We start from the raw sequence: 23,512 nt of genomic DNA, 5'->3' as shown, positions 1-23,512 counted from the left end.
AGACTAACTGTACTGCTACATCACTGTCCCAAGTTTTAGGTCATATCCTGTTTGGGATGTCCCTAACAGCCAGAAAATCATATGCTTCCTTTATCACCTTATGCCACAGCCTTGTGGCAGCAACATGAATAACCAGGATAACCTAGCTGTTGCAATGGCTTAAAAGAAAATTCATTTTTCACAAGTTTAAAGGTTACCTTTAAAACTCCCTAAGAATCCACGGATGTTTATTTCAAGTCATTCAACCTGGATCTTGATATATCCAATACTGATATGGTGTTTTGGGCAGGCTTATATGGTCTCTGTATTCCCAGTACACCTTCTGGCTCCCTGGCACATCTTTCTCCAGCGGTCAGTTGAAAGAGCAATACAGATTAAACCCCTCAAAAACTGGACTTTAACTATGCAAGAATGAAACCAGTTCTCCATTGTTTCCTGCCTTTTCCAACATACAGCCCCATGTACTCGTAAGCAACAGCAACTGAATGGAGCCACTTTGGGAATCTCAACACCGAGTCCAACTCCAAAAATGAATCTTCAAGACCAGGAGAGTTTCCCCCCACAAGGTGAGCAAACAAGGGACAAACATAAAGCCAGTTTCAGATTCAGGATGGAGAAACTTTCCAGTCATGTAACAATCTACCTCCACTTGCCATAAACAATGCGCATTAGTGAGTCGTGGCAAAAAAGGGAAGTCAGAGAATTCATTTTCACCATTGTTACTGGCTCTACTAAAGTATCACAAAACAAAAACCACAGCTAAAGAATAAAGTCTTGCTGATGGCATGGCCTGGATTTCACCTGTAGTGCACAGACAGGTATCAGAACTCCTCAAGAGGTTTTCTCTTTTAATGTGTACATAAAAGGTTTTCTAGTAAAATCATTCAGTGGCAAAAATAAAATTAGCATTCAAGGCTGCATTATATCACCACAATTCTGTTAATGTTCCTTTTTTATCTTTTTAAAGTGGATATGCTACAAGTTAGAAATTTTGATATAACTTAAGATTGTTTGTGTCTTATAAACTACTATTTCCCCTCCCTGAGGTTAGGGCTACTTTAGCCTTCTCTAGACACTGAGACCACCTTGGAAGCCATGAAAAAGGAGGGAAAGAACTTATACTTGTTACTCAACACCTGTTTTGGCATCAAGTGGATCTCAGCTCTACTTCTACTTGGGCCTTACCTCTATATGGGTCTAACTCTTAGGAAAATGCAAATAGGCACATGAAAACCCACAGATTATTCCTTCCTTAGCACAATTTAATACACACTGCCCTGTAAAATAACCAAGTAGACTCCTGCCTGTGCAGCTGAAGTCATAAAAGCAGCTTTCCGCTGAAGCAAGCATTAACATCGCTGCGGTCAGGAAAGGAGAACAAACAGTCCTGTGCACTGAACAGAATCAGCACTGGAACAAAGGGCCTAGACAGCAAATAATTTTTAAAATAGTCATTTTCTGGACTGCATGCCAGTTATTTGATTTTATACATTCAAAGTGAGCTTTGAAAAATAGCCTAACGTGCCGCTTAGTTGCTCAAGGAACTGTGGCAAATAATTCACCTGCACAGAAGTTTCAAGCCAGAATCTCTTGTTTCTTCTCCAGCTGCCTCTGTAGAGTGACAGTGCCTCCCTCGGAGGCTCACAACACAACACAAGCACCACCATGCATATTAGAGGGCACTTGAAGCCAGCGAGCAAAGAAAATCTCTGCTTTACTATGGTGGACTTGCACAAACACCATCAGCAGGTCCAGGGTGCCAGATTAGTTCTGCAAAGAGGTGAAACCAGCAGGATTTGGAGCTGGTGACCTCGTATCAAAGACCAGGACAGGCACAAGCATGCAGACAACAGAAACATGCTTTGAAGGAGTAGCCAGTTTCCCGTGAGTCCTAAGTGCCAACCACACACCACACCTGGACAATACCTCTTGCTCTTTGGCAATTCCAGAGCACTTGTGGACTTCCTGGAGGGTGCACTGGCCTGTAGAGGAGGCTTAGCGACAGGCATGATGAGCAGGGCATCCAGGAGCGAGCGGTAGGCACTAGGTTCGTAGAGTCTAGCAAGCGTGTAAGAAGACCCCATAAACAAACAACGTGAACACACAAAGTTCCAGATGGCTGGGACCACTGACAACCCAAAATCCCTTATGAAAAGTCTATATGGAGAAGCTGAACCCAGGACAACTGATGCAGGAATTATGTCTAAATAAGCAACCCACAAAGTGGAGGCTGCACAGTTAAGGGGAGGCACAAGACAACCCACTGAGGTGCAAGAAGAATTTGTTTCATATATTTTTACCATTAATAAAGTAAAATAAAAAGTAATGAGAGAATTTTTTCATCTTTTTTAGTTTTCTGGTTTTGTGTATGCTTTCTAATGTACATAATTTATTAGCACCTTAGGACATCCATGTAATTTAGAAATACAAAAATATGGATATTATTGCATATTCGAAAATATTTTACTGATATGAATGGATGATTGAAAAACATGTCAACAGGTTTGGTCTAAGCAAGCCTTTATAAAAAACAATACTGTAAAGATTTAGACGGAACTCAGCAAGCTATTGTTTTCAAGCATCAAAAAGTTCCTCAAAGTTACAGATTATTCTTTGTCATTCATGTAACACAAATGTTATTTACAGTTAATTTACTAACTGAACTGTAAAACAGGTATCATGAGGAACAGAATGGAAGAATTACTCACCAAGGTTCAGAGCAGCTAAGCTATAAATAGGGCATGGGAGCTTTGGACATATTCTAATGACTTGCCCACTATTGTGAAAGAGCCGATTGATTTCACAACCCTGTCAGGGACAAATTATTCTTGTGTGAACTGGAACCTCCTTAAACCAACCTATAAAACATTCCTTTAGAAGCTGATGTCTACCTGGCCCGGACAGCAATAGCAGCAGACACGGCAGCAGCAGCCATACTCTTAATTTTTGATCTCTGCTCAAAAGGAGAAAGAACTGGAAGAGGAGAGGGCCCAAGGATTGGCAGGTTTCCTGAAGGATCTTCCAGCAGTACTTTTCCGGCACAGAAGCTTTGAGCCAACACAGGAGAAAACAGAGAAAGTAGGAAAGATTGACAGAGATACAGTATAATACCAGACCACATCAACCACTGGAAAGTTATGGAAGTTTCCAGTTCACAGAGACACCAGGCAATGTGTTAGCGACTTGAATACTAATACAGAGAACAGCAATTTTGATTTCACACACAAATAAAACTTTCCCCTCCTTGAGTGAGCATTTAGCATCCGTCAGCCTTCAAATTCCTCATCCTAGACTCTGACTCGCACGCCTGGGTCCCTCTGAATCAGGGCCCAGAACTCTCCACATGGATCCATCTAAGTCTCCATGGTGTGGACATAATTAGCCCTGAAGATCATTTACCTTCTCCTCTTTTTCATAATAAATAGTAAACATAGAAAACTCTGGAATATTTGCGGATATAACTTCAGCAGGTCCACTTTCAGCAACTCTTTACCAAATTCAGCGTGATCCTCACCCCTTTTCATTTCCTTACTTATTTTACAGGTGGAAAGGAATGTGAACAGACAAAAAAAATGTGAAAAACCAGACTGGCTCCAAAATAACTTCTGCAATTTCTAACCTGTAACTCAAGATTATCCACCAAAATTGCTGTGTATTTTTTAAAATAACTACAAAGATAGACAAAACACTCCGAATGCTTCAATACACCTACACGACTATATACTACTTCCCAGATTTATATGCAAAAGTACTGCCTGAATACCTTGCTTACACCTAGCAGTCTGCTGTAGATACACCTTAAAAGATTTACCTTGTGTAACTTACAGACGATTTAGACTGAAAGCTTGAGATTTTATTCAAAGAATTTGTTTCATGAGTAGGCAGAGATGCTTCATGCCTGCCCAAAAGCAGCAAGAGAAAAAAAGTCATTAATCAAACACTTATTAGATCTCTGGCAATACTAATTACAGCTCAGGAGGAGTTCATTTAAGGATTTTTTTAAAGCCCTCCTTACCCATAAACAAACAAATATCCTGTAGTGTTAATCACTGAGGGAAGCCCTTTCTTTCCTTTCCCTATTGGTAAAGACTTATATTCTGGATGTCCCATCACTACATAAGCTAAAGCTTGTACTCTTCTCCAAAAACTTTGGGCTACTGGACAATTTAAAAACACACATTTTGTAACAAGGGTGACTATATTCTCCTCATGTCACTGACTTCTGCCAACAAAATCCAACTGACTCTCCTACCCATGACTGCTCTTCCTCCTCCATTGAAAGGCTGCTTTAATTTTTAAATTATTTTACAACTTTTGTCTAAAAGCTACTTAAATTTCCAATTACTATATAAACTTCTGAAGCACTAAGGGTCAGGAGACCTTGAAGCTGCTTCCTCTTGACAGCATCAACATCCAAAAAAAAAAAAAATCATGTGAAATGGTATGGCTTTAAACTAAAAGAGGAGAGCTTTAGATGAGATATTAAGAAATTCTTTACTGTGAGGGTGGTGAGGCACTGGAAAAGGCTGCCCAGAGAAGCTGTGGATGCCCCAACCCTGGAAATGTTCACCTCCAGGTTGGATGAGGCCCTGAGCAATCTGGTCCAATGGGAGGTGTCCCTGCCTACGTCAGGAGTGTGTGAACTAAATGATCTCTAAGGTCCCTTCCAAACCAAACCTTTCTGTGATTCTGTGGGTGTAAAATTACAGTTTCTGACTGCGCCTTTCTAACACAGCTGGCTGGGATGTACCTGGCAAGGGCAGGAGGCAGACCAAGGGCTGTTCCCACATGTGGGGCTGGAGAAGGCAGTCCCCCAGCTGGGTCAGCAGGCAGGGGGAACTCGGTGGTCTGTGTGGCCACAGCACATGTCTTGGGGACAGGAGGCACTTCATCTGCTGGCAAAGAGCTCGCTGCATCTCGAGCAGGCACGGTTATTCTCCTAGTTGATGTTAATTTCATGAGTAATTATAATGAGACAATATACAGAGAGGAAATTTCTCATTGGATTAAAAACACAAAACAGCAATAGAGAACTCTTTCTAGCTGGTATTATTGCATCTTTTGTAAGAAGAATAAGTGAGTAGCAGATAAGGGCCTTTTTTACCTCCTTCTGTAGGAACAAAATACTCATGCCCTAGGAATCAGACCATGCAGAAAACAATTTTTGAGGTGTTTTTACAGCTAAAGCTTGAGAGCTTGTTTAACCACAAAACCAAACTATTTGGGTAGTTATTTAAAAGATAACAAACTTGAACAAGAGCACAACCAGCACATAAGAAACTACCTAGTGTAAGAAGATGACACTTCAGACACTGAGGCTACTTGGCTGCTGGCATTTAAAACCTGAATGACTGAAGGGAAGATGAGGTGTACACTTGCCTAAGACTTCCAAAGGGCTCTCAAACAAAAGTTCTATGAAATAAAGGAAAGCAGAAGGACAAGTAGCATTCACCACAAGAGAGCAATATTTCTCCCCCATATTTTACTTCCTCTTGCTTGTCATCACATCGAAACAACCATAAAAACTCTCACAGTTTTAGTACCGTCAGCCTGAGACCTCCTCTTTTTCCAGAGTACAATTTCTGCAGAGAATATTCTTGTCTGTCCACTTATCAGAAAGTACACAACAAAAATCAGGACTAATACCTATTATTATTTATTACTAAGTCTTTGTATCTATATCACGAATGATTCCACTAAAATAAAATATAAAAGTAGGTCTGCATGACTGTAGAAAGCATGTATATAAAATACAATCTGAAGACCTGCTGGCACTGCATCTGTTTTATATTAGTTACACACTTTCTCAGGAAGCACCAGATTCTGTGGTTTACATGGTCTAAAGCTGCCTGGATTACTTTTTAAGATGGCTTCTTGCAACTTTCTGGAAAGGCTGTAATTGCTCTTAAATATTTTACTGTTAAACTTACAGGAGGACATTGCATCTATGAAATAGAGTAATAATACACTGTAACTTACAGTAGTTGGTTATATAGACATACAACTATTTAAGGCTTTCAATAAAGAACTACAATAAAAAAGCATTATGAAGTCTACCTTATAAGCAGCTCACTTAACTTTAATCTAGAAATCAAATCCAGATCCTTCAGACATTTCACAGCAAGCTTTCGCCTTCTTGGTGGTTAAGTAGAGGGTGGTACAATTTACAGAGCTTCAACCAAGAAAAGATGGAGCCCATTAGGAAAAGAAGGACCTGTGCCAGTCCTTGACAACAAATGCAAGGCTTCAGTATCAAGAGCAAGTATACTCACCCTTGGACAGCCTTGTTTTGCTCTACTAAAAGCCTGACATGGCACTCATGAATTGCTCCATGCAGATTTCCACTAGGTGCCATTTTATTAAAAAGGGGGTTTGAAGATCAGATTTCCCACTCAAAAGAGCATTATAAAAGCAGCAGCATCAGCTCAGTAACAAAATATAAACATCAACTATAGTTGCTTCACTGATGACCTCTCATTTCAGGGGAGAATCCAGACTACATAGCTTTGTCAAATGATTTATGTTCTCCTTCCCACACTCAATGCTAAACCTTCCCTCTACAGCTCTGCAGAAGCTGCTCAAATTTTTGCCCTTCTTGAGCAGAAAATTCTTATCATCTACTTGTTTATTTGTAAAAATACTTTGGCTCTCATCCTGAAGCACCATGAACATAGCTACTTTTCTGATTTCTCATTTTAAAGCCACTCTCTTGCTAGGTTAATTTTGCCAAACAACAAATTTAGAGCCATAGATCTTGAGTGAGAGCAGATTTAAATCTCCTTGGCCTGGACTCAGATGCAAAGATAGGATATAGAGAAGATTCCTTGGTACTCAGAACACAGTAGCTGCAGTGGTAAATGCAAGGCATCTACAGCTCAGTAGAATCATAGAATGGTCTGGGTTGGAAGGGACCTTAAAGGTCATCTACTTCCAACCTTCCTTCTGTGGGCAGGGACAGCTTTCACCAGGCTTTGCCCAGAGCTCAATCCAGTCTCGCCTTGAACACATCCACGGATGGGGAAAGTGGGTGTAATCATACTGGAATTTCACTGGTAGACACGAAAATCCATTATTGAAGTAGTACTTTTTTTCACTGCCTTTTTCATCTCGGGTTTGCTGCTTAAAAAAAAAAAGAAAATCACCAGGAGTATTGCCATACATCTTCTGTGTTTGTTTTTCATCTTTGTTGATTTAAGAGAATCTGCTGTTGAAAACATCAGAACCAAATCTGTACTGCATTGGCTCAAACCAAATGTCACCATGAAGGTACCTACCGGCCCCTATCATCAGCCTGCATCCCTTCCTGCCTAAGCTCATGTTAGCTCATGAAGGTACTCCCAAGACAAAAATATCTTCAAAAGACAACAAAACAGACTTTTATTTTGATGTCAGATTTCTCCTTGTCTCTCAGCTAGTTGAGACTACTGCTTTAAAGGTTTAAAACTGGTCAATTCCAAATCTTAGTATTAGTTTTTCAGTTGCAGAAAGCCCACACAGGTGTGGGCAACGGTATATTCTTGTATGCTTTACTCAAGCATAAATGTCTGTCCAGGGCCTGGCAGGAACAGGAACTGTTTATTTAATTCTCATTTTTACAGGAACAGTGTTGTTTCATGTTTTAACTTTGTGCTTGTGCATGCTACCTGGAACTCAAAAACCCCTGCACAATGTAACACAAACCATCAGAAAATGTTATTGACCTTCAATAAGAGTATCATAACCCTCCAAGCTACCATCACTGTCTTCTATCCAAAATTACTGTTGCTGTCTAGTACTCATAGATGACCTGCAAAACACCAGCAATCTGCCAAGGTAACTGCCAGTAAAACTGTGCAATGGCAGTGACAGGAAATTTGCTAGATAATCCCCTAGTTTTCTGTGACTGCATCACAGCACAACAATGTGTTATTAATTAAATAATACACATTTTAGAAAATTACTTTTATATTTCTAAATCCATATTCACTTTTGAGTTGTTAAGACCATTGAAAAGCTACTCCATCCAAGTGATACGGGTGGACACCCACTGACAGCGTACACACACTAAATAGTGTATCTTATTTTAACTAGTATCCATGAGACTGTTCATGAATTTCCTCATTTTTATCTAATTTTTCTCCTTCCCCCTCCTACCATTTCCAGGAAAATTCCTAGTCACAGCAGCTTAATTAAGTTTATTTTAAGCAAATGACATACAACCCTCTCTCCTCCAAGACAGACAAATCCAGTCTAGAAAAGGGTAGATTGTTAACTGAATCAAAACCCCCGTTAATAATTTACCTCGCAGGAGCTGGTGCAGCAATATGTTCAGAAAGTCTGGGAAAGGGGACACTGCCGGGGCAGGAATCTGCTTTTGGCAAAAGAGCAGCTGCAGGTTCTGGTCTAGCATTGTTTTCACTCCATTCACAGTAATAAACCCAAGTGAAGATACACAGAGAAAGAGATTTTTAATCCACATTAAAGTAGGATGATGAACAGGAAACACTGTGCATGAAAATGTTAATAAACTGAAAAGAAAAAAAGAACCCGAATCCCAAAAAGCCTCCAAAAAGACCATGAAATTTACAGTAAAGTACAATTAAGAGGATAAATGATGCAAAACACACTTGAGAAATATCACACTTTCAGTGAAGGCTGAGAGTGTCCTGCTGTTTTAAAACTCAGAAAGCCCAGTAGTATTTGACATTTATAAAGATGGAACACATAGATTTGGGATTATATTATGTAATGGAAAACAACTCTAGAAAATACTGAAAGTGACACAAGTGTTAGTGGGACTCATCCCAAAGCTTTATATGCTTTTTGCTACAACTTTTTGGAAGTGTTAGTTTTGTGAACATTAGAAAATGTATTTCTCAATATTTTTCATATCCTTTCTTTGATTCATTTGTTATAGGAAAAAAAAAATCTAGAAAATGTTGTCTTGGAGTGCTCTACTTGAAGAAAAGCACCTGCCAGACATATCACTGTAATACACCAAAAAAAAGTAAACTACAAGGTAGAGAGCAACCACAACAATAAGTTTTGAGCAGACTAAATTAGCCACAGGGGCAGGTATTGCTGCCTTTTTTTTTTTTTTTTTTTTTTTTCTTATTTTAGTATGCAGAATTAAGTGTCTTATTAAAGCAGGGAGCCTTAAGTGCTGAAAATTATTGAACAGATTTAAGAATGACCAGGGAGCAGACCTCATAGGTGGTAAAGGTGTGGATGGAAATTCTGATGCAGGTGGCATCTCCAAAGTCGGGGTAGCTATGGAGTTTTTATTCAAATTAATACAGGTATCCTGGCTTCCTGCTCCATCAGGTAGATCTGCAGGTATGCTTTACATAGATTTATCACATGGGGGAGAGAAAAATAAATGCATGGTTTTAAGACAGGTTGTTTCAAGACTGACCAAGAGTAGGACAAATATTTTCCAGTCACTATGGATCAACTAAACTACAAATCTGGAAAATCCTCACTCAGGACAATGAATTGACTCTACAGTTTAAGGCCAAACCCAAATCTGGACCCGGTTGCTCCAAAGGAGATGGTTAAAAGTGTACATTAAAAAAACAACAACAAAAAAGAAGACTTGGAAATAGGGTACTGCAGAAATAGAAATAATCTAAAACACAAACATTATACAAAGGCTAGACACTGCCTTTCTGATTTTCAAGTAACTGGTTTAAAAGCTGCAATCTACACATTTCAGTGAGGGCTTTCTATGTCTATTTCCTGTCCTTCCAGCTGCTGAAGAGAAAAATCTATTATATCCAAACAAAAATGCCTAGTGGGCTACAGCTTAGAAATAAGCAATAATAAAAACCATATAGAGCATCTGTCTTGGACAATGGCTGCCTGAAAAGCTAAATATTATTAAATTGGGATCTTTTACTGAAGATTACTGATGAAAGAAAAGTTTCTATTTCATTGTCACATTCATATTTCTAGGAGATCTCCAAAATTTAAGCTTACTTGTTTATATATAAAAAACAACCCCACTCATAACATCTTTTCAAAGATCAGATGTATGCTGGGAATCAGACAAGAGCTAGGGCATGCCTTTCAGATACAAATGAAAAAGTGGTCCATTTTTGGAAACAGTAACAAAAAGTCCAAAATTTAATGCCAGTAAGTTCTGTGCAAGGGGATATTGGGTAAAGAGATGGCATCTTTAAAGAAGTATATGAAATTCATTTCACAAATTCATAAAATACTTTTGGAACTAGTGATTTTTTTTTTTTACTATTACTTTATATAAAACTAGTAATTTGGTAGTCTTTCTCAAACTACTCTCATATCCTCAAAAGATAGACTCTATGATGATGCTTAATTTTAATCAAAACAGAAGCTTCTACTCTTTTGATTATTTAGAGAGGGTTTTTTCTTCTGTTTCTCACTACAGCAACTCACCCTTCAAAAGGGTAAGAGCTGGTAAGATAGATAAACATAACGGTAAGTTTAATAACAACATGAAAGTATTTTCATTACCTAGGGACATCTCCAGAACATAAAAATACCTGAAGGTCAAAGCATTCTGCCCTTAAAAAGAAACCTTTACAGAGAGTCTAAGTGATAACCTTTCTAATCTATCACAGTTTTCATTGCATTGATGTTCTCTGAAATGCCCACATTTCCTTCTGTTCATAAAGAAATTATATAAACCCAGCAAAACAATTTAAATACACTACTTCACATTCCTACTTTAATATGCAGTCCCCTATCAAATTATTATATTGTGGTGTATGTGCACTCAGTAACACACTTGGGTTTAGTAACACAATACTCACTGCCAAGTTATGTGATGGGGGGCACAGAAATTACACTGATTGGCACTTCTCATCAAAACACTCTTCAGTGAAATTATTAAAGTGAATGTTTTCCCCTACTGTCCCTAAGGAGTTAACCCAAAAGGTGTGTAAGATGTGATATCCCTTGGTCCATCATTACCAGGTCAAATCTGTGCAGTGTTAGCCATCCACACTGGTGACTGTTAGTGTTAGATAACTTATCTATTACCTGAAGTCTCCATTTTCTGTTTGTCTGTTCCTAAAGATAAAATGACAAACACCATAAGCTACTGCTGTACTGTATAGCAGCATAAACCATCTGAAAAGGAAACACAAGCTTAAAATGGTTCCAAAGGTCTCTATTCTTTTCAAGTTCCCACATTGTGCAAGAAAAAAACAACCCCGCCAAGTCCTCTGCTGAAGCATCTGTTCACAGGACTAATTCCATCAAGGAGTGTGTAGGTCAGCTGCCTAAACTCCAAACCAATTGCAATAGTTCTCATTGAGCAGTTGTGAGACTGGGCTTTTACATGTGCTTCACAACTGACCTTTGTTTGAGGTCTGAAACATTATCTGGTTAAACAAGTGCTGCAAAAGCCGAAAGCGAGTTTTACTTCGTAGAATTCTTACTCCCATAGCCTCCCCAAGGGGTCAATAATTTTATTGATTCCTGCAAATTTCATGTCAATTTTGACAACACAAACACATATCCCACTTTTAACATGATCAGGAACTCTAATACTTGTGATAGTTTTAAACAATTCCAATTGTTTCTACTATGCAGCTGGGATTGAATTGTTTCCCTTCCTGAAGGCTGTGAAGGTGCAATGAAATGTCAGCCCCATGCATGAGAAGACTATTCAAGGAGTCTGAGAGACTCAAAAGAAAAACAGACAGAGCTAAGATAAAAGCAACTTTTATTAAAATACTCTTCAAGCTTCAAAATGCATAAATTAATGGATGTAGCTACTATAATACATTATATTACAGGAGAACCATAGGGCTGTGAAGCTTTCATAAACACAAGAAAGCCTATAAGCTTCACTCTGTAATAAATAAATACTACTGTCTTATCTTGTCCCTGCTAGATGATGTGTTGAAGCTCTTACACAACAACATTCTGCTCAATTATTCTTTTTTAAAGTTTTCTAAAACATGAATACATTACTAGTCTAAGCAGCAGAATCTCTATATTGAGCTTTCACTTCAATTCACAACATTGGACTATAATTTTTTTTAATTTTTCTATTCTTTCCTTAAAAGCAGTCTGTCTTCCTGTACTTTGTAAAACATTTACAACCACTCTAAAATTGACCTGCTGAAAATCTAGTGAAATCCAAGATAATTTTCCTTGTAGGTATGATAATTTGAAATAAGTGCATACAATCCCCTCTTCATCTTCTTCTCCCAGCCCCAAAATCAAGGTAATACAATTTCTTATTCTTTTGTTCAAAATTGTCTGCTTTTTAACAGCCTACAGTAACTCAAACTCAGCAATGCAAATGACTTCAGGCAGAAGAAAGAACTGAAACAGCCACCTCCTCCCCCACATTGGGAGATTCAGCCACCCAAGTTGTTAAATTTTAAATATGTATTTTTTGCCAACGAATGATTAACACAAAAACATTTTCATCCCATTTTTTACACATCAGTAGGAAAGTGTTAGAAAAGTATAGAAAAGGCTAGAATTTCTCTTGCAGAAAGGCTACTGAAATATGTTTTCTTTTTTCATTTTTTTTTCTTTTTTTTTTGTTTTTTTTTTTTTGTTTTTTTTGCAAAGCAGATGGAAAAGAAGAAAGGAAGGAAGTGTTTGTATTTTGCTTTTGCAACTTGGGTAAAATCACTGGACATTAAGAACACGTGCTGAGACTTCATGGTGCCAGTCACGTAATTTTGTATATTTGGGGCTAAGGACGTGGATGGGAACCTTTTCCCTGTGGAAAGAAGTGATAGAAGAAAAGTAAGAAAGAAAGAAAGTTTGTCTTAAGCAGTTTCACAAGTAAGCATGCAAACTCCATGCACTATTCCTATTGCATCGTCTTCCTCTCTGTCAAAAGGCTGGATCCAGTGTTAGTCAAAGTCAGTAGAGAAAGTCCCACTGACTTCAAGAACCATTAGATTTAGCCACTGGTTGGTGCTCATTTTGAACAATGCTTATCCCAAAGCAAGGAGACAGCTGACCCTCACTTGCAGCCCACAACAGCAATACTTCCCAGCTATGTCTTGCAATCAGATCCACACTCACAAATCAAAAATGCCTGGTTAGACTTGGAAAAGGAAAACACAAGCTGACCTCATACAGGCAACCAAATAAGTCCAAGTTTACAGAAAACCTCTGCACAAACTCCTGCACAAACACTACTATTGGACTGCACCAATGGCTTTTAAAAGGTTTGTCTATGGAGCAAAAGATCTTGATTTTTACATGCTGAAGTAAAAGGCAAAAAAGGAAGGAACATTTTAAAAACACCCAGATGTCACACAAATGCACCAAACACTACAAGTTAAGAATTAAAACATGCAAAGTATTAAAGTAATAAAAATGTAAAACATCAACTCACTTAGTCTTCTTCCCAGCTTCATTTTCTGGTTCTTTCACTGAAGGAAAACAGAAAAATTTTATTTTCTAGTGCACTAAAGACACTGTACCACAACACTGAGATTCTCTCCTGTGCCAATGCATCCAGTACAGCAGAAAGTTACAACAAGGCTACTTAGGATTCTTTGAATCTAAATATGCCACAACAGACATGAGCTATGCCTACAAACTTCAAGAGCCCCTTTGCTATTAGAACTGCTGAAAAGTAGCTCTGCTTGTCTCTGCTCTTCCCCTTGGCCCACTCTCCACACTGGCATTAGGAAAGGTGATTTGAGAAGGTGAAGATGAATGGAAGTCACAAGGCATTTCTTTTGGATGAAGATCCAGTGGGCTTTTATCAGGTGATAATCCAAGTGTCTGTTTGCAGCCAGGCTATTTCCCACCAAGGTTCTAGAGGTCTGCACAAGGGATAATGTAAATTCCCAGTCCTGATTTTAAGACTGGCAAATCTAGTTGCAGTAATTTTCTTACAGCATTCGTCAACATGATAAATTCATCCTTACTGGATAACAGGTTATTTGATGTTCAGGTCCCATACTCTGCCCTTACAATGACTGATGAAGGGAATTGAACACAGGACCACAAAACAATCAGGGCCAAATTCAGAATATTTATCCCACGTGGCCAATAACCTTTATTTTGGGAGATGTTGTCACTGGCTTCTAGAAATAGCTGATTTAATCAAATCTGTCCCAGAGAGGAGGTCCAATTTCCTCAATGCCGCCTTTATTGCAGCTGTAGCTGTGAAAAGCTGAAGAATGAGAGCTCAAAGCCCCTGACGGCCCTTCTGGTGGCCTTCACACAAAATCACAAATCTCAGCCAGTGAATCATGGCTGATAGCATAACACGAAATTGAAGTTTCAGCATAAGATTGTACGACTGGGAATGACCTTCACCGCATCACCTGTTCCACTCCACTAATACATGCAACCACACCATAGCATAAGCAGAGGATGGAAACAAAACCCGGGAATAAACTGAGGAACTATGGATTTATGTTTCTGATTGGTTACATCATTGCAGATCGCATACTTTTGTATGACTGACTAAGACTTTCAACACGCCAGAAAACACCTAATTTTTCTGAAGCATCAAATTTGATCAGGAATGTCACCATTTTGGTGATACGGGGAGTGGGGAGGGAGGGAGAAACAACAAATATATATCTTTCAATATCTTTGGGAGTAGAAATGGAAATTTTAGGATTTATCTAGAATGTTTTCATTCAGCTCAATCAGGAATGACGACCAGTAACATATATATCCCAAACTATTTAGTAATGGCAGGAGTTTTGTAGCAATATTTCCCTTTCACTATCTCCCCTGACCCCCAGCTTTAAAAACTCCAGTCTGTCCAGGGGCACTGACTATGAGTCCACTTGCACCGAGGTACTCACTGTGATCAGTGCCAGTGATCTGGGCGAGGATGCGGAAGGAGCGGGACTGGGTGGTGCCTGTCCGGGGGTGCCAGTCCTCGGTGTCCTCAATCAGCCGCTTCTTGCTGGCGTCTCTGTGGGTGGGGGTGTGGTAGAACTCCGTGTAGGTGTCCACGATGTGCTTCCGCGGGGGGCTGCGCCAGGGACACAGACAGCAGTGAGTGCAAGGGTCAGAGACCGCCTCTGGGCAGCTACAAAGGCACAACTGTGACTTTTCAGGGCATTTAAAGGCAGCTTCTGCGCTGGGATGCAGAAAGGTGCAGTTGAGGCCCAGCTAAAAACAGATGCAGCTTTCTGAACCAAACACACCTTTGTAATTACTCTAACCCAACTGAAACATTTCTCTTTGTTTCACTGATGGAACATTTGAAACAGTAAAAGACAGTATTATCAAGACATCTACACGTTTAAACTTTTACCGTTTGGGTGGGTTTTTCCTTGGAGATGACAGAGTAAGACAGCAAGAGAAAGTTTTTCCAGCGTAAACAGGAAAAGGAGAAAAAGAAAAGAAGAAATAAAGTCAGAAAGCTGAAACGGAAATGTAGCTAATTATTCTACTGAATTATTATTCAGTAGAATTATTATTAGTTTTGCAAGAAAGGGCACTAAAATCCAATAGCGGTATTATCTTCTACCGCTAAAACCACTGCTCAGAACTCCCATACTTTAATTAAACTCATGGTGATTTCCTTACAGGGATGAGAGGGGAATTTGTTTTGGTGAAGCAGAGTAGTCTACCTAGCTTAGATCAGGTGCCCCCTGACAAATTCTCCCTTTAGCTCCCAAGGGGCACAGCACAGCTGTGTGAACATGCCAGGGCCACCCAGTACACACCAAGTCTCTTGCACTTGGCAAAGCCTGGATCACAACCAGACCATTTGAAAGCACAGATGGCCACGTTCTGGAGCATAATGAGGAGGTACCCCCTCTGAGAGACAAAAAAAAAAAGGGTGACTGTTCCACCTGGAAATTTTCCCTACAGTAACCCACAGGCTATTATCAATCCTTGCACTACTAGACTTGCAAGAATACAGGATTTAAAACCTTTGATTCCAGTAAGTGATGTAAAGAATGTGTAATTGCACTGGTCAATTTGGGGAAAGGGAACAGAAGATTCAAATTATATAAATTACTCCTAAATTCTACATTTGTTTTCCAAAGCATTAATCTGTTAATTTATCCTAATCTGTAAATTAATCCTCTAAGTGTACATTTATTTTTACATAATTTACAGAAGGAAAACTCTGAAAAACTAGCTCCTAGGACATAAAATTTCTAATCATTATTAAAAATCAAAACCCAACAAAACTTTAAAAGTGAAAGCAACTTTCATTTTTGGCACTACCTCCTCACTGTACTTTTATGGTTCAAAGTATTTCTGGGGAAGAAAGGTGGAAGTATGAGTGAGGAATGATGTTAACTGTTAACAAGTAAGAATTAGGCCCATTCAATGAAATGCATTAGCAGAAACTTAAGCTTTAAAAGAATACTTAATACTTGAAAGAATGTGAAAGGTACAGTACAAAATTATATCAAAAGATTGAATTTATTGACAGACAGTATTAGTGAAGTGCATGTATCACATATCAAAGTTACTAAGAGAGAAAAAGGTATAAAAACAAAGGCAGCAGTAATTCCAGGATGGAGAAGAGAGAAAAATGAAGTAAAGCATCTTAAACAGTTAATAGCAAAAATGAAATCTGAAAGTTAAAGCAGTAATTAAAGGTGTGGAAATACATGAAAATGTAATTTTTTACATGCAGTTTACTGCATTCTAGCAACTACCCCAGTGAAATAAGTAGTCTTTCACATTTGTTGTAAGTGGTACGAAGAAAAAAATCCCGATGACTTCTCTTGTCCTACTGGTCTCTTTTTTAAGGCTTAAGACCCTACTAGTAATGACTCACTGAGGCAACAAGGTGGTGCCAGAGACAAAGGAAAATTCAATCAGACAGCCACTGCTTTACTCAGCCTTGAGGCACGGCAAGAAAATACAAGCCAATAAAACCTCAATCATTTATCATCCTAATAAGCACAAATCACAGCATATGGACGTTAGTTTTACCTTTCCTGTATGAATTCAGAATTCAGCCCCTCATTCCACAGTTCTCAAAGCAATTTTATTTTTACACTGTATTTCACCACTTACTAGTTGTATTACCAACACCAGTGAACCACAGTCGCACCAAAAATTTATCAGTACACACAAACACCACACGAATGATTTGTAGAATAAAAATAAGCTGCAAAATGTAGCTCAGTGAAAAGCAAAATCACATCATGTCCAATGCAGATAAAAATAATGTATTACACTAAGAAAAGCTGAAGCTGTTTTGCAAAATTTAAATATAGAACTCTGTAAGAGCTGTAATTTTGCAAAACAAGAATACATGCTGGTTATTCCAATAGGAAAAATAACCATAATTCAAGTCCAGTGCTGTTGATACTAACTTTGTCGCTGCTGCTATCTGCAAGGAAAAAAAAAAAGTATTTGATGTGTTAATTAATTCTTTGCTTCTTAAAATAGTACAGGAGTTTCCAAATCCAAGCTCTGGTAAAGCCATGTATCACGTAAGTCAAACTTATAATCATCAAGACAACCTACAAGAGAAAATTTTAACCCAGCTGAACTTAAACTGAGTGAAGCCTATGGACATCTTACCTCTTTTAAGCAGCAGGCACATCTTCATGCAAGAGCTGGCAAGAAGGTCTTGATAAAAGTGCAATTGCACGCAGGCTAGTGAAGGCAAATTGCTTGCTTTCTAAGGCAGAACTAAACACGGGAAATAAAACTTCCTTTCCCGTCCTGAAGTCAAATAGTTTATATCCTGAATGTTCTTTGAGGGAAGCCAAGAGGAAGGGAGGAAACTGTGAGTATAACAAGGTGCAGGTCTAAAGAACTGCATTTGCTAAGCAGTGCCATCTATGAACAAGGTACAAGTTGGTTTTTTCATATGTTTTGAGAAAACAAATCATATAAAGCACAGAAGAAAAACGGAATTTATTTCAGACTCGTCAATTATTCCAAACTTCAATGATTCTGATATTTTATGGATGTCACTGATAAAATTTTAAACAGGGAGATATTTAAGCAGCACTGTAAACATTTAACTTTTCTCTGTAAAATTAAGCAGTGTAGGAGCACACCAAGATAACCACCTTAGCGGGTTTTGTCTGCTTGTTTTTGTTTCGTGCCTTTGGACTGCAAGACACTTAGGCAGCCCAAACACAATACGGGTAGTTTATTTTGCAGTAAGAAAGACTGCAAAATAAAGTGGGTTTTTACAGCACTGAAATGTTTTCAAACTTTTCCAAACTAGATCTGCAAGTCTGACAGTGACACAGGGATTTTTCACCTCTCAGCTGTGATTATTCATCCACTTTGATGGTATTATTCATCCTCTAAGTAAGGTAGGGCACATAGCAGTGCTCACCCAGTCATCCTATCTTGATTGTAAAGTGCTTACTCTATGCCTGCAGCACTTCCTTTCAGAAGACTTAATTTTGTTGCTATTGTTCCTCTTTTTCAGTACTAATTGCTGCTTTTGAATACTCCTTACACAGTTATTTGCTAAAACAGTATTCCTGGAAAGATAAGAAAAGGTTGGCCAAAGTGTATTCAACAACTGCACCAGCAGCAAGCAAGTCCTTGGGATCTCTCAATTTCAGCCCGCTTTATGCAGACTGGATTCCCGCCATCATCTGTTTAAGAACGGGCTGGAAGTTACCGTGACTACAGTGCAATATAAAATGCATACAGGCTGCATTATGAGTCCACATATGGAAAATGTTCGTACTACAATATGAAGGGAATAGGTACCTGAAGAAGTATTTTTTTCACCCCTTAAGAAAGTCAACTGACACTGCAATTTATTCAGTATTTTAGTTGGCATGGACATTTACCTCTTTGTAGGGCTCTTTATATGCTTTATATATTGAGAGAATATCAGAGGAGAGAGGCACAAAGCCTGTTCTTCCAGTGCCTTTCTTTTGTGGGATGGGAAATAGTAACCACAGCTTTTAGGTTTTAAGCCCAGGCTAGGTTCTTAAAACCGAAGAGAAACCTACAGTTCCCCTCCTGCCCTTTTTATTACTTAATTCAAGTGCTGGACACCACTGCTGGTCACAGAGGCCAACTGGCATGGGACTGCTCATGCCCAGCTTGCTCCTCTCCCTGCAGCACAGCAGGCACTGGGAACCTGGGGTGCTACAGCTCCGAAGCCCTGCCCAGGAATTTCTGGGAGAGCCCAAGGCATCCCCAGCCAAAATCTTGCGCAGGTCTGAGTTCCCAGGACTTCTGATGGGCTTAATTTAGTTTACTAATCTATTGTTTACTAGTCTAGATGGTACACCATGATAAAGGCTTTTATGTCTCTTACATAAACGTTAAATGTTCAGTCTCTGATGCCTACTTTAACATAAACAATTATTTGAATAAGGAAATTACTCACATTTTAAATCTGCATTGCTTGTTTAGGGTAAAATGTAAAGTTGATGTATTTACACTATAGCATTGCAAAAAATGAGCTCATCCTCAACAGCTTTCTTGCACACATCTTAAAGGGTCTCCTGTGTTGTGCAGAGAATTAATGACACATCTGTCCCTTGGCCTCCCTTCTGAGACCTTTTGCCATTGGTTCTGCCAGGGTCATGGTTGGTCTTCCAGAACGTCTCATTCCTGGCCATCACAGCAGCCCACTGACCCTTCTTGACAGACTGCTCTGCATTTTTGAGTGCCTGCTGCTTTCAGTCACCTTAGTGGGTGTCAAAATACACAGTGCGACATTGAAATTAATACCAGGCTTGTTGTAAGGTCTAGAACATGTGGTGATAGAACACATCAGGTAAAGCATTCCATGGTCCTTGCTCAATTTAGCTGTGACACTGTATAAACTGACGTGCCACACATGAGAAAAATCATCACCAGAAGTCTATCTGGGCCCTCTGAAGCAACACTTTTAAAATAATTCCTGAGAGATCGGCTTCCGAGGATTAAGCTGTGTTTTCCTTAGCCCTCAAACAAGCCCGGCTTTTTTCCTGTGAGGAAACACCCTCACAGCAAAAAAAAAATCCCACCTACCCATTTTGCTGTTTACTCTCCCCCTGGTTCTCTCTGCCTCCTCGTCGCGGCCCCTCGGCTGCGTCCTGGGCGCCGTCGGCGCTCGGGGCGGCACCGTGCTGCCGTGGGACAGGAACTGCAGGTTTAGGAGCGCCCGGCACAGGCGGCCACGGCTCAGCGCTAGGCTTGGTGTTAACATGCACTCCGGGCACAGCACACGGGGATGCGGCCGACGCCTGCGCCGGCGTGAAGGCGGAGGATGGAGATGGGATGGAGGTGACCTTGGAGGAGGTTACAGCTCCAAACGGCCTCGGTGTCTTATTGAAAGCCACGCTGGCAGTGGCAGTGACTTTGGGTGCAACAGCAGAGGCAATGGGCACAGGCTTAACTACTTCGGTAGGTTCTCCCTATGTGGGATGAAAAACAAAAAAGAAACACACAAAACCACGGCAAACGCATGCACATTCCTCAGCAGGGATTTTAGCTGCTCTCGGGGGAGATGACCCACCTAGAGTGAAGCACAGAAGCAAGCTTTACCAAGACTGCAGCCATGAAATGTATGGAAAACAACCCGAGCCGTGCATTTGGGGAGGAGGAATGATCCAAACATGCACAATCCATATGAAATTCCACAATGCTAACTCCTCTCAGCATATCCAAAACACACACTCCACAAATCAAATTCACAAGAAACTGAAAAACTGCTCTTTTGCAAAACCCAACGGGTAACTCATGTGGAAAAAAATAGAGTTTTTTAGAAAAGTCCACATTACACGTCTCAAACCGAATTTGAGATATGCACTTTCCCCATCCACAAATGGAATGTGCAAGTGTTCACATACTATACACACTGCTCTGTTGGTAAGACCTTTAAAAGCAGAATGAGAGCACACTGATGCTCCCAATGTCTCCACATACCCTTGTCAGATCAGATCAATACACTCAAGAAATCTGATTTTGTTTGGTTGGGTTTTTTGTGCTGGGAATTACAGCACAAAATGTTTTAACATTGTGGTTCCCAACATGTGGCCTTTAAAGGTCACGGTCAGCAGAACAGTAATATACTACCCATTATTTATGTCCACTGGAGAGGATTTTCAAGTTCAGGCTATTTATAAGTATTTTCAAGCTTGCAAACAGCATTTTTATCAAAATGGGGGTTTTAAAACTGCTGCATAGAATAAAATATTAGAAGAACAAATAATTCTCCAGGGATTTAAGCAAAGTGAGGGGAGTTGTTCTCTGAAATTGTAGTATTTGTATAAGCTTCTCTCACATACCAGGAAAGATTTCAGTATCCATTAAAATAAACAAATCCCCACAAAAAAATTTTAAAAATTACTGCTGAAAAAATTCTACCTGCTTCTGTTTCTCTCTTAGGTACAGAGGGAAAACACCAGCAACATCTTTAAAAAAAAAAAAACGTTCCAAGAGTTGGAGAATAACATTTATTCACCTTTTTCTTTTCTTTTTGATAATCATTTCCAGGTCTCTCCATTCTTTTTTTAGGAGGGGGGGAAAAAGTAATCAAAGATCCAAATGCTGCAATACTCTTAATGTAACATATGGGAAACAAGCATGTTATACTGAAATTTTGAATGACAGTGCTTATCAACAACAGGGTTTGACAGATGCGTATCAGTTAGTGCCACATGCTACATTTCTTGGTTCTGATGAAGAACATACCTTTGGCACATGAATAAGATCCGGTTTTTGTATAGAAGACACTCTGGAAAAGAAAAACATGAACATAATTGTAAAAACCAAATTCTTTAAAGTTTAAGCATTTCCCACTTCTAATCACCACATCTACCCACAGATAGATAAAACATTTAATTTTGTTTCCTCTAAAGGAAACAAGAAGTATTCAAGTTAAATTTACACCACTGTTGTTAATACAAGGAAAAGGCAAAACCAAACAGAATTAATTTGTCCAGATACAGTGTTAGGAATTCTAGCGTCTAGCATCAAGTATTATTAGATTTATAAATTCATAATTCTATATCATCAGTTCAGAGACTTCAGCTCCAATCTGCTTTCTGTTTTCCATCCTTTCACAAGAAACTGTCATATAACTCGAAAGCTCTGGTCAGATAAATGGCATTTTAAATAGTGCATAGCCGATATACAGGCTTAAAACGGAACGCTTCCTTTTAGAACAACACAAATCCTCCCGAAGAACTTGGCAAATTAAATAATACAGAAACTTTTTATACAGTCTTTGGTTTTCAAAAATAAGGTTAATGTCACCTGAATTCTACAGTAGATGGCAAAAAAATTTTCTCCCAAACAATGGACACATTGAAACTACCATGGAATGGTGGGAAAGGAAGGAAGCATGGCCATGAAAAGGATTAAGTAGATAAAGAATTGACAGATTTTGTAATACCTAAATTGAAACGGCAATGTAGGTAAAAGGCATTTCAGTCAACTGGGTTTTTTTTCAGATTTGCATATACTTATATGCAAAAATACACATACATACACTAAAATAAAAATGTATTAAAAACCCAGCAAAAAAATCTGATACAGTAACATTTTGTTTTCAAACATTGCTGCTGATACACTTGAGTGTTTTCATGCTGTTCTGGCAGAAAATTGGCCTTTTGACACTTTTTAAACATTTGTGGCCATATTTAGTTGCTGCTCAGATAAGCAGTCACCTTTAACGATCCAAGAACCAGCAATAACACCCTGCCTGAAATCAAAAAACCCTGATTTCCAACGCATCTTCTGAACAAGGTTTTGAAAAGCTGCAGTTGGACTCATTTCCAAAAGACAATTTGCTAGGGAGGCAAAAAGGTTCCTTAATTGGAAATCAGCTAACAGAGACTACAGTTTTAAAAACACTTCTACTGTATGAACCAGCTTCTCAGTTTTTACCAGGAAAACATGGAGAGCTACAACTGAATTACATACACTCGTTCCCTTTAACAACCCTTTTTTAAATTTTCCATTTTCTCCTCTTTTTTTTTTCTGCCCCTTCTTTTAACTATTTTGTTCACAATGCTTATTCCTTCCCTCAGAGTCATTTGGCCCTCAGGGCTCATCGGATTCCAGCAACAGGAATCCTGATGCAGGTTCAGTATCTAGCTTACAAAAAAGGGAAATATATATAACACAGATGCCATGCTGGCAGGAAAAAGGAGGAAAAAAAAAGAAAAAATAAAGGAAAAAATGTATAGCATGAGAAGATGATGTTCTGCCCTTCGCCTTCCCCACTCATGCATCGCTGCTGACACACATTATATCCACATCAACAGCAATTCTCAACAGGGAGAGGGTTTTGTCTGCTCTGGGGAACAGGTCCCTTCTCCCCTTTCTCACAGAGTGTGCAGCCTATGAAAGCCTGACCTCTGGCCCTCCACAGCGCTGGGGTGCATCATTAATCACTCCTAATTGCAGAGTTGTCAATTTGCAGCAACAAAAGCAACAAGAAAGGAGAAAAAAAATGCCGATACATATGGAAACTTTTCTTTCTTTTTTAAGACCATCTCTATCTTAGGTATACTTTTTCATTTTTAATACAATAACTTGGAATGTTTTATGTATTTATTAAGCTGGTCCTACAGGAAGAATTAGGAAGACATTAATTATTCCAGCCAACTACCGTATTTCATGCTTGAGAAAAAAGCTTTGCTAATTC

The 23,512-nt window shown here is 39.1% G+C and overlaps 2 protein-coding genes across 6 annotated transcripts in view; both read right to left on the bottom strand.

Moving 5' to 3' along the window:
* Positions 1-8,271, bottom strand: part of LOC309573115 (PDZ and LIM domain protein 5-like) — a 43,373-nt gene extending 35,102 nt beyond the window's left edge. Inside the window, exons 1-4 of the mRNA XM_082281798.1 lie at positions 4,751-8,271; positions 3,812-3,898; positions 2,892-3,047; positions 1,927-2,058 (exon numbers count right to left, since the gene is read on the bottom strand). Coding sequence (XP_082137924.1) covers positions 1,927-2,058; positions 2,892-3,047; positions 3,812-3,898; positions 4,751-4,959 — 584 coding nt within the window. The 5' untranslated portion in view covers positions 4,960-8,271. The remainder of the gene's footprint in view (positions 1-1,926; positions 2,059-2,891; positions 3,048-3,811; positions 3,899-4,750) is intronic.
* A 3,401-nt stretch (positions 8,272-11,672) lies between these two features.
* Positions 11,673-23,512, bottom strand: part of LOC309573116 (PDZ and LIM domain protein 5-like) — an 80,226-nt gene continuing 68,386 nt past the window's right edge. For 3 of the 5 annotated variants that reach the window (XM_082281799.1, XM_082281800.1, XM_082281801.1), the window contains exons 4-9: positions 21,553-21,595; positions 19,888-20,273; positions 15,227-15,244; positions 14,769-14,941; positions 13,334-13,370; positions 11,673-12,706 (exon numbers count right to left, since the gene is read on the bottom strand). In XM_082281799.1, coding sequence (XP_082137925.1) covers positions 12,613-12,706; positions 13,334-13,370; positions 14,769-14,941; positions 15,227-15,244; positions 19,888-20,273; positions 21,553-21,595 — 751 coding nt within the window. In that variant the 3' untranslated portion in view covers positions 11,673-12,612. Of the gene's footprint in view, positions 12,707-13,333; positions 13,371-14,768; positions 14,942-15,226; positions 15,245-17,258; positions 17,276-19,887; positions 20,274-21,552; positions 21,596-23,512 lie in introns of all 5 variants that reach the window. The other 2 variants (XM_082281802.1, XM_082281803.1) reach the window with 2 other exon arrangements.

This window comes from Coloeus monedula, assembly GCF_965178545.1.
Source record: "Coloeus monedula genome assembly, chromosome: 5".
NCBI lineage: Eukaryota > Metazoa > Chordata > Aves > Passeriformes > Corvidae > Coloeus > Coloeus monedula.
The sequence above is the reverse complement of the archived record's forward strand: the minus strand, read 5'-3'. Positions and strand labels throughout refer to the sequence as shown.